The following is an 11,482-nucleotide window of genomic DNA, read 5'->3' as shown; positions in this document are numbered from 1 at the left end:
GTTTTAACCCTGTCTGACACTCATAATCTCCATTATCTATGAGTCTCTACTGGTCTAAGATCTAAGGTCTAAGATGGTAGGGGACAAGAAGAATAAAGAGATTCTCTTCACAGTTACTTCTTAACAGATAAAATCAGTGACTGTATTGGTGTTGGAGCTATGCGTAACGGCTTTGCTTATGTGCATGTTTATGTGTGTGGCGGGGGGGGGGGGGGGGTCCAACTGTCTGACACCTGCAGCTCTTCATACTCAAAATGCAAATCCAAGCCCACACCCCCTCCACAAGCCCTCCTTCAATCTCCAAGATCCAAGGTTACTGAGCAACGACTTTCGCAAATGTAGATCAGATTTAAATAAAATTATAAAAAGAGTTTCAACAGCACTAAACAAGTTACATTTGTTTCTGGAAATAACACGAGAAGCTAATTTGCTGATGTGCCGGTTAACCTACTCTGGCAAGGCTCCTCCAACCATCTAAATGGTTACAAGATATATTTTAGATGATCACATATGCAGCAGTTGGTGAGTTTTAGAAAATAGAAAAAAATCCTTTTTGGAAATAATAGAAGAGGCAAATTTGCTAATCTCCCCAAGTTTCAAATCATACAAACTATGATGACAAGCCAGAGAATTTGAGAAGTAGTTTAATGTCACCTTCCCAAAATAAGATTGATAGAGGTATTAATAATAACTGTAAACTTAAACAACATCATGAAACCATGTTGAAACCAGGCAATCCCAAACAGCTCAGAATAAAGATGCTTTAAAAGAGAAAATTGTGAATTGGTTTGTGTGCTCTGAAACTGCAAAAACCATGACTTCTGCCTTCCAAAAAGCAGGTGCAAGCCCCTGTGTTAGCAAGCATCTGCCTAACTGAAGTGTTCATGTGAACAAGATGCTGAATCCCTAACCAGCTCGGAGGTTGTATGCCTTGCAGCTGGTCCTGACCTCTGACCTGGCTGGTGGGGGCTACTTAAGAACATTTCTCTGAGGGGAACCAGTAAAGTGATGCATTATTTGTATTGTTGTGAGTGGAGTGTGGAGTAAATTAGGAAAAGCACCTGTTTCACAGGGTACCACATTCGCACTCTGGGGATGTCAGTGATGCCCTTTAATGTAAACCAGCTCTCTAGTGCCACCCACTGACTACAGAGCAACACAGCAGCATGGAGATGGGAAAGCAGAACCACAACCAAAGAAAACTTCAGATAAGCCCTTATACCAGTTTACTCTGTAAGTTTAAATCTATGCACAACAACACTATAGATCAAGGTTTTATGAGAAGTCTCAATGTTGTTTGACTCATTCTGTTAGCAACAGGGTCTACTACCCCACTTACATCTCCCTCACTTTAAAAAAATAATCTATAAAAACAAGCTAGAGCGATTTCGTAAGAATTAGTGATATGATAATATCATTTTTATTGAGGATTTATGAGTGGTGTTAGTAATTTAATATTGTCCTGTTAGGAAACATCTTACACCTTGTAAGTTTGCCAATGAATCAACACAGTCAAGCAGCGCCACCAAGTGGTCGTGAGGTGGGGTGGCAGTTACAGTCCTAGGAGGGTGAACCCCTTTAAAACGTATCTTATTCTATTGTATTATCAGGTTATTTCAATTGAATAGGTATTTAGTTATTGGTATTTCTTTCAAATTATTTTCAGAAAAATCTGGTGTTTGACACTGAGAGTATTTGTAATTATAAAATCGATCTTGCCACCAGGACATTTGTTATTGCAATAGTTTATGTATTGAAAGCGACACGTTTTCTCATCATATGAATGAAGCAGTCTTGGACCGAACCACACTGCTGGACTATAAACTGTAGTACACTAAGTGTATGTTTGGATTATGGACGAAGAGGCTTGGATCAGCAGGAATTAAGGCAAATACCTTACTATGATTATGATTATTAGATTACAAATAAATCTATGTTTTAATCATAATCAAATTACACATATTGTGTCCTTTAAACGTCCCTGGCTTGGCCTAGACCTGACTTCAGGAACATGGCGCATCTTAACCTTCAACCTCGGATATTTATTCAGCCTCGGTTATCTGTTCGACAAAACTCAAATCCATCACTGAAATATCTCGCGATACATGGCGCAGATATATATTAGGACAGATGGGAGGGCTTGCACACTTCGATGGGCGTTTGAGGACCTCGGTGAAGTTTGGATCAGTCAGGGGTCTCAAATCTGCACAAGAAAGATCCAACCATGTCGGACGCGGTGGTTAGTTTCATGAAGGACTTTTTGGCCGGTGGCATTGCCGCTGCCATCTCCAAAACAGCTGTCGCTCCCATTGAGAGAGTAAAGTTGTTGCTGCAGGTAAAATAATGGAGCCATCTGATGCCAAAAGCATGGCCGCATGGTCATTCGTTTGTGCGTAAAGTGTGCGTAAATGTTGGGTTAGTGATAAGCCAAACGTTAAAATGTAAATCTTGAATAGATGTTGACAGAAAAAAATGTATGCACTGTGTAAGTTCCTATAGGTGTATAAAATCAAGGGGCACGTGATAGGACCTGGGTCGATGTGGAGATGGTTTTACGCATTGGACTTTGCAATGTTGCTGCAATGATGGCGATGGTGTCAAGGACTCCAAATATAAGTCAGAAAATTGCCATAATAGTAGTTTGTGAGCTATTTGTACGTTTAACAAGCTAACTATTCTATACTTCAATATAAGAGACGACCGCAGTAATATCTAGTGAAATTCAATTGCTAAATTTAACTTGAACGATGTAATCTAATATACAGCTGATTCTCAAGTGACAGGAGTGTGCATGTAGACTGAATAAGGCCTACAACTACACACAGTATTGCCTGGCCGGCAAATTATATGTAAAATGTATTACAATTGCAATACAAAACAATATTCTGTTGCTAATAGAAACTTGTGCGTGCCAAAGTTCCATTGCGCAGCATTTTACAAGATAATTAAGCACAGTTTGAGGAAGTTATACGAGTATTTTTGAATGTGCTTTTATTGTCTTTACTTGTAGGTCCAGCATGCCAGCAAACAGATCACCGTAGATATGCAGTACAAGGGAATAATGGACTGTGTGGTAAGGATCCCAAAAGAACAGGGCTTTATTTCCTTTTGGAGAGGCAACCTGGCCAACGTGATCCGTTACTTTCCGACCCAAGCCCTCAACTTTGCCTTCAAAGACAAGTATAAGAAGGTCTTCCTCGGTGGTGTGGATCAAAAAACACAATTCTGGCGTTACTTCGCTGGTAATCTCGCATCTGGCGGTGCTGCTGGGGCGACTTCGCTCTGCTTCGTCTACCCTCTCGACTTCGCCAGAACAAGACTCGCTGCCGACATCGGCAAGGGCGCATCTGGGAGAGAGTTCAGCGGTCTTGGGAATTGCCTCTCAAAGACCTACAAAGCCGCTGGCCTCAAGGGTCTTTACCTCGGATTTAACGTGTCAGTGCAGGGTATTATCATCTACAGAGCGGCCTACTTCGGATGCTTCGACACAGCTAAAGGTGTGCACGTCTGGTCGATCAGAACATGTTCTTAAACTAGTATGTTTATTTTGTATTTCGTGTCGAGCTTGTGACTTAATTCCTCCATCATGCAGGTATGCTGCCAGATCCCAAGAACACGCACATCGTCATCACCTGGATGATCGCCCAGACTGTCACTGCTGCAGCTGGTATTATCTCATACCCCTTCGACACCGTCAGACGTCGTATGATGATGCAGTCTGGACGCAAAGGAGGTGAGCGTCACTCATGCTTGTGCAATCTAGTGATGCATTTGATTGTTTTTTGCCCAATTACGCATTTTACGCATGCATGGGCATTATGGTTCACTATCCATGTCTCCGTGTCCACAGCTGACATCATGTACAATGGCACAATTGACTGCTGGAAGAAGATCCTTAAGGACGAGGGAGGAAAAGCCTTCTTCAAGGGCGCCTGGTCTAACGTGATCAGAGGCATGGGTGGTGCCTTTGTGTTGGTGCTGTACGACGAGATCAAGAAGTACACATAAACTTTCTAATCTCCCAGTCCCCAAAGAAACCCTTCACTTTAATAAGTCTTAATTCTTGTGTTAGAGTGATAACAGCTTGTGGTGAATTACAATGTGGGCATGTACTGTACATGTAGCTATACTTGACCTGGGTTAACATGCCTCCTCAGGAATCTGTATATATCCCATCTACGAGGTACAAACATTCATTTCAACGTGACAAAGTCAAGCCGGTGTTTCATTGGAGATATTGTGATGATGCAAGATATGACGTAACTACTCCTCATATGTCAGTCGGTAAAGCAGTTGCTGAAGCTCATGTTTCGTTATGTTGTGACCACTCTGAGCCATGTATCCCACCTCACACATTATTTTATAAAGAATAAAGATTTATTCGTCCATTAATCCAGTGTTTTTGATGCATGCTCTGTTGTCGGGGCACCCTGTCATCTGCAGTTAAATGTACCTTTTTCACAGTGGACCTTCTGACTTATATTAACACAAACAATATGTCACTTATGACAATAACGATGGCTCTGTTCTATTCAAGTGTTTCAGAGCCAGCATGCACAATACCAGGACCATGAAACAAAAGCAGCTAAATGGAATACAGCAATCATTGACTTTATTACTCACGTCTGTGCTGTTACATGTCAACAGCCTTCAGTGAAAAAGCTATAGAACACAATGCAGTTAAAACACAGTAATAAGGATTCTATTAACATTTTCCACAATCTTTACATTGGAAAGTGACATTCAGTAAGTGCACCTTGATTTTCATTTATGGTAGACTTATTGGCAAAACAATCTGTTCATATATGTGAATTCATCAATTTTGCAGTGACACCTGCTCCACTGATGAACAATATCCATGCACCATAAGGTATAGCTGAGAGCTGAGAGTACCACATACATATATTGAGTATGTACAACCACTCCCCTAACCAATTGTTATAACCAATTGTGGTATACGTGCTCCATTGGTTTAAGGAGAGAAGAGATTAGACAAAGACGTTCTGTTCAACATTATGCCATTACGCTCGTTAATATAATTAATAATTAATAATAAGTTAAAAATAATAATAAGTTAATAATGTAAAATAGCACACCGCTACCTGCTGGAACAAGCAGCTTTATTTTATAAGGAACAGAAATACGTAACACCAAAATAATATTTCAAATATCTTTTTTATTGTTTAAAGCGATGTATTTCTTTGTAGATTAGATATCTGAAAATGGCAATGTTCTCAGCACCAGGCTGCACTGGGCTGTTCTTTTGACCTGGGTTAGGGTGCTATGCTGAAGGTAGTAGTGTAAACTGCTCTGGAGCTGTAATGGGTGGAAGTGGCTGGCCTGGGACCTGCTGGTGTGAACAACAAAGAGATATGTTCTGATTACAGATTAAGCATTTCATCATCAAATCAGAAACCTAATGTACCTTTTGAATTTCTAATCCAAATTTCGATTGAGAAGACAATATACTTACATTTAATATTTGACCATTTCAACCATAACAGGCCATAATAAACAGGTACAGTACAGGTAAACACACAAACTATCAGAGTTTAAAAACTACTATCTACTGTTGGCAAATTATTTAAAGTTTGATTTTGGAACCCAGCAACGACATAAAGCTAACACATTTTGACAAAATATAACTTGATAATATTCAAAACTCTTCAATCTTAAATATATGGCAAGGGGAAAATCATTAAATCAGTCATAACTGATGTAATGGGGGATTCTTACCAGTATCAGTCATCCAAAGCTGCCTTTGAATGTCTGAAATTCTTCTTCTATTAATTGAATCTCTGCAGCATCTGAAGGCAGCAGCTCAGACACGTGTGCTAAATCTGCAGCCTTCAATTTGAGAGGAGCAGCGCAGCGGAGTGCGACATGCTGATCTATTCAGTTTACTTTGATTTTGAAAGAGATAAGTGGTTGGAGAGACGGTCTTAATATGACCAAGTAAGCACATCCTTGTTATTTAAACAGTCTGTTAATCGAAACAGATTGAGCAGGTACTCAATCACCATGTTGTTATGCTGTTTAGGTTATACAGCACATTTTGAACATAACAAAAGCTGGCAGATCCAGACCCAAGGTACTACCTGAGGGCGCCTTGCTGGTCGACCGCTGTGACTTTGTGGTGGACATACAGACGGAGTACAAAGCAGCTCCCAAGATTCTGGTGTTTCTCTGGTAGTCCTTCAGTTGTTCTGAACGAATTAGGCCGGGTGTTGGCTTGACGGACTCCAGCCTCTTCAAGAGAGCCTGAAAGAAACACAATGACATTTTTTACGTAAGTAATGATTCAAAACAATCTATGGTCTATGAATGCTAATTGGCTTGGCAACAAAAAAGAAAAATCTGGGTTTAAGTGAATTTTCAGGATATCTGTCAGGTGCAACTTGAAAAGATGTAGGCATATATAAATATATATATTATGTATGTATAAAAAATAATATATTGAGCCATAAAACCTCAAAATGCAGCAGGAGTTTTATATGTGAACTATAAAGATTCTTCTGGCATTTGATTCATTGAGCCATTTACTGAATGCTGATCACTGTTGTTCTGGCTTTTAACCCACAACATACAAAACATCATATCACATTCATAAAGACTCTGTATATTTCACAAAATAAATAGTATTTCACTCAGAAATGCTGAACAAATAGTCCCCATTCTACAGATCCCAATTACATTTTGTAAATAGGAAAATATCTGGGACTTGACAGCAAACACAACCAAACTGCATGAGGCAAAACAGTGTAGGCAAGTGGTTGAATGTCATACATGCAGTCACACTCCCACATGCATGCTGTGCAGAAATCCCTCAGTGAGCAAAAACTCCACATGAAGCCATGCAGCTAACAAAAATTTCCACCAGAGGTCATAAAAAGGCTCTGAAGACTGGACCTACTGCATTTCTGATGTATGAACAATTTCAGAATTTACCATTTTAGAGATAATTTAAAGATGTAATGTGTAATTGACCAATCTTGAAATACATATAACTAGTTCTACTGTGCAGGACTGAGAGGGTGTCTTACATGTGTGATGTGTGGGGTGGATAAACTGATCACACGGCAGATTCAGTTACTTCCCTCTAAGAATAGAGAAGGGGAAAAGCACTCCTGACAACGCAGAGAGATGGTTGCAAGAGAGAGAACAGTCTGTCCTGAAAATGAGTGGAACACATTACCTAATAAAAACCTCAATCAGCGTTTATGTAACATCTATAATCAGCAATAGTGACAAGTGAAAATATGAATGAAGAAAACAATACAAGTTTTGCCTTTTCACTTTTCAGAGGCTCTGCTGGCTGCCAATAGCTACAAGTTTTAATTTACTGAAACATTTTGAAACACTGCTTTTTGTTTGCTTCTATCACAAAGTGGTCAAGCAGAGTTGATCCATGGGGCGAGAGGCCAAAGCTACAGAGGCTGAACTGTCTTATAACGTCACTCTGTGGCGTTGTTGGTTTGCCACCTGCTGCCATCTGTTCAAGTCCATCCGTGTCTGCTTTCAGGGGAGGCACTCTTAACTCAACCCAACTTACTAGTATCCTTAAATGAATGTAAACTAAAGTACAGTAAAGTATAAAGTAATATTGCGCAGAAAACCACAGGCTAAAGTTACAAAAACATGTTTATCTATTGTAGCACTAATTACTTAAACTACTTAATTTGCAAATTCTCCCAGAAAATGTTTTTCTGTCTGCTTCTACAATTGCTGATTAAAACAAATTACAAGGACACTTAATCAAAAAGCAAGTCAGATAAAAGCATCGTTTCCAGTCCTTCCTGGAAAAGTTGATGAATACATCTATTTTTTAAAGTAATATTTGAGAATGAAAGCAATGGATGAATATATATTTTATAAAATCATGTAAGGCTTTAATTAAGATGAAAGCATGGCGTTATGGAAATTAAACAACAGACATTATTTTATTTATTTAAATGGTACAGTATATTCTCAGTGACATAAAATGACCACGAGATGAGGAACTATCAGCTGCATTTCAGTAGTAGTCTTGATTGACGTGATCACACGAATTATAAATGTGAAATTATGTTCTAGAAACACAGCAGCACCAGTATAACCTACTACCTGAGGCCTAATTACTTTCGATGTTTTTTTATGTCGCCGTTTTAAAATGAACAAACAGATTTGTTCCAAGGTTAATTAATTGGCAATTTTCCTTTGCTAATAGGTCAATGTAGAGACAGACACAGGAATAATTGCCGTGTGACAAAGGTCTCAGTGAAGGAGTGACTTGGACTCCATGGACAGATGGCATACTGTTTGGGAACAACAGTCAGGCACTCTGAAACCCACTTTTCACTGTGGCCCCAGAATTGACACCAGTACTACAATGTATACAGCAAATAATAATCAACGTCCTAAGATCTTATGCAACTTAACAGTTACCTGAGAATCGAAGCCAATTTTGATGTAGATTTGAAGAGGCGCAGTTTGTGTGCATGAGCTAAATATCAATAACATTGAGCTGCAGCTAAAAACTTTCTGTAAAATCCAACTTTATTTTAAAGAGCCCTGAACAAAGTGTCTTGAAAAGCCAAAAGAAAGGAAAAACTGACGAACTAGAGTGACAGGATTGCCTATACCGGTACTACTGTTTAGAGTTTAGTTTTTATATTAAATTGAGTATCATTCCACACAGGAGGCAACACTCACCAAGTTTTCCTTCTCGATGCGTCGCTGTTCCCGCTGCCTGTTGAGTGTGCTGTGAAAGAACCGAATCTGAGGCAACTTGCTGGCCATGTGGGTTTTCTTCCTCGCTGTACTTCCTGGTCTGGGCCCTGGAGAATGGCCCGGAATAAACACAAGCTATATCTTATTCATTTTATGTTCTCTGTGAGATTGAAAAATTGTAATATTATAAAGGTGGAGGCTTCAAATAAGCCCAGTTGGCTTTTTGCCTCTTCCTGCACTGTGAAATTTATTTATATCTGTTTTGTTTGTTTATTTTTATTTTATTGTTTAAATTGTGCAAAATAAACAAACTAAGATCAGAAGTTATGTTCTAGTCTTAGAGCGGAGTTTTCACAAACAGACATTGCTTAGTTTTAAGGGGCCAGAAACCAAAAAGAGCACCGAAAACATAACTGACAGACAAGGACGGCAGTTTTACTCACACTCATCTACATCCCGATCTGAGTCCTCATCCTGATGCATGTCGCTAAGGCCACTGGAGGGCACACTCTCTAACTGCTGCTGCTCTGTAGGGCTTCCCTCTTCAGCCTCTGTGTGGCTCAGGTCCAATGAATGGAGAGGGCTGATGTCAGGAGAGGAGAGGGGGCTCACATCTGTCACTGTATCCTCCGACTCCTCTGTACACATGATAAGCATGTCCCGAGATCCTGCTGAGGCCGCACGGGTCCTTCTCACTCCAGGGGATAAAGAAGGCTTGTTGGGCCTGGGAAGGATGGGGGAATATACACTGCTTCTCCCACTTCTGCTGCTAGAGGAGCTCTCTGAGTCTGCATCTACGCTGCTCTCAGTTGAAGTGGGGGATGGACTCCGGGTGCGGCAATTTCTTATCTGTTCTTTCGGAGATTGTTCATTTCTCCCTTTTGAGCCTGAGTGTTTGGAGGGCAATGCATCTTCTTCATACTCATTTGGTCTCTGGCTATCCACATCCTCACAATCTACCTCCCTGGTCACATCCAATAATGCCATAAATGTTCCATTGTGCCTTTCAGACTGCAAATCAGAGTCTGCCTCGCCATCACTGCTAATATGGATGGCTTTATCTGATGTGCAGGAAACAGATGATTCGCTGGACGCCCTGATACTCTCGTCTTTCTTTGATTGACAGCTGTTCTCTTTCCTTTCTGCTCTGCTGCCACTGTTGTGGACTATCTTCAGGTGTGTTTTAGTCTCATCTGTCCTCGGAGACAAACCACCTTCTGTTTTTTTCATCTGTTTTGCATGTAGCCTCTCAGGTGCTGGTGGGCTCTCCTTTTCAGCCCTCAAGCCTTTCCCCATCTTTTCCACTCCATCTCTGCTGCTATCGTCACAGTCACTGTCAAAAAACGAATGATCCACTTCACCTTCTAGTTCACTGGGGTTGACTGGGGCATTGGGGCATTTTTTTACGAAACCAATTACCAACTACCAACAGTCATACTTTCAAGGACCTCAATGTATTGTCACATATTGTCAAATTATGAAAAAATAAAGGCTAAAGTCGTCGTGGAAGCTGCCTCACACAGTGGTAACTGCCACACCTTGCCGCACAAAGTGCCACCTTGGCACAACAATTTGAGCCAGCTATGAGATATGGACAAACAATATATGGTAAAGGTACTGTCACTAGAGACACTTTTCAACGGTTACATTCTTCTTCTTCTGCGGTGTTTAACGGCAGCTTGCATCCTTTTTGTTGCATCACTGCCATCTTCCGGTTTCAGTCCCCATCAGTCCCGTTGCTTTGCAAGAAGTTTGTAAAGCATCTTCTTCCTAGATTACTAGATCCCCACTCCAGTATATTATTCAGCTCTCTTCCTCTCATCCCCAGTCGTTGCATTTGTTCCAGCATGCCCCTCCCATCTAAACTACGTGTAATACAGGTGGTGATAACATGTTGTACAGTTTCTGGTGCCATAGCAGTGCTCACAGAGACTGGATGGATGCTTCCCTATCATGTGTAGTGTGCTGCGTAGATTGCTGTGCCCTATTCTTAATCTTGATATGCTTGTTTGGCTAGTTTGTCCACTTTTTAATTTCCTCTGATACCTATATGGGCCGGTATCCATATAAATATAACTTCAGTGCCTTGTTCTATTGCTGTAGAGTGAATTTACATTATTTTTTACAGCAGATCTTGTCGAGTATTGGACATACCTGACTTCAGACTAATGAGTGCAGACATGGAGTCACTGCAAATAAGGACTTTGCCTGGTCTGTGTTGGTCAACCCACTCTATAGGGCCAAAATAATACATACAATTCAACTGTATACACAGCAAAAGAATTCGAAGTGTGTTTAAATATTTCAAATTTGTGACTAAGAACTGCAACAGCAGATCCTGTACTGTCTGTAGCTGGGTCTTTTGATCCATCGGTAAAAACATGCACATGATCAGAGTATTTTTGATCTGTGAACTCACTCACTGAATCAGTATTTTACCTTAACTCCATGTCCACCTCTGGTTCTTTAAGCAACCACACAGGAGTTATTGGCCAAATGACTGTAGGGCTAAGCTCTATATCAGAGACTCTTAGGCTTCTTGCTGTTGCTTCTTCTATCCAGCAAACATATCACCAACATTTTGAATGTGGTCTTTCCATGTTAATCTGATGTCAAAGTGTACTCCTAAAAAACCAAAATGACTCTACTATTTGTAACTTGTTTTCATACAGATTCAGCTGAAGGTTTCCTCTGGTTCTCCGTCTCGTAAAGAGCATTGCTTTCGTTTCTTCGGATGAGAATTTAAATCCCCATTTATTCCCCCATAAATCAA

The 11,482-nt window shown here is 40.4% G+C and overlaps 2 protein-coding genes across 2 annotated transcripts; one reads left to right on the top strand and one right to left on the bottom strand.

Annotated features, from left to right (window-relative positions):
* The first annotated feature begins 2,158 nt into the window (after positions 1-2,158).
* slc25a4 (solute carrier family 25 member 4) lies at positions 2,159-4,392 on the top strand. The gene is made up of 4 exons (XM_079278159.1): positions 2,159-2,335; positions 3,011-3,497; positions 3,593-3,733; positions 3,851-4,392. Exons 1-4 carry the CDS (start codon positions 2,225-2,227, stop codon positions 4,006-4,008), a joined length of 897 nt encoding a protein of 298 aa, XP_079134285.1. The 5' UTR covers positions 2,159-2,224; the 3' UTR covers positions 4,009-4,392.
* Positions 4,393-5,273: 881 nt separating this feature from the next.
* On the bottom strand, positions 5,274-10,417 carry LOC306784617 (uncharacterized protein; the record flags this gene model as incomplete). Its single annotated transcript, XM_079278645.1, has 5 exons — positions 5,274-5,350; positions 6,099-6,261; positions 8,692-8,816; positions 9,153-10,091; positions 10,357-10,417. 5 exons carry the CDS (start codon positions 10,415-10,417, stop codon positions 5,274-5,276), a joined length of 1,365 nt encoding a protein of 454 aa, XP_079134771.1.
* Positions 10,418-11,482: the final 1,065 nt, after the last annotated feature.

Source organism: Melanostigma gelatinosum, assembly GCF_949748355.1.
Source record: "Melanostigma gelatinosum genome assembly, chromosome: 11".
NCBI lineage: Eukaryota > Metazoa > Chordata > Actinopteri > Perciformes > Zoarcidae > Melanostigma > Melanostigma gelatinosum.
The sequence above is the reverse complement of the archived record's forward strand: the minus strand, read 5'-3'. Positions and strand labels throughout refer to the sequence as shown.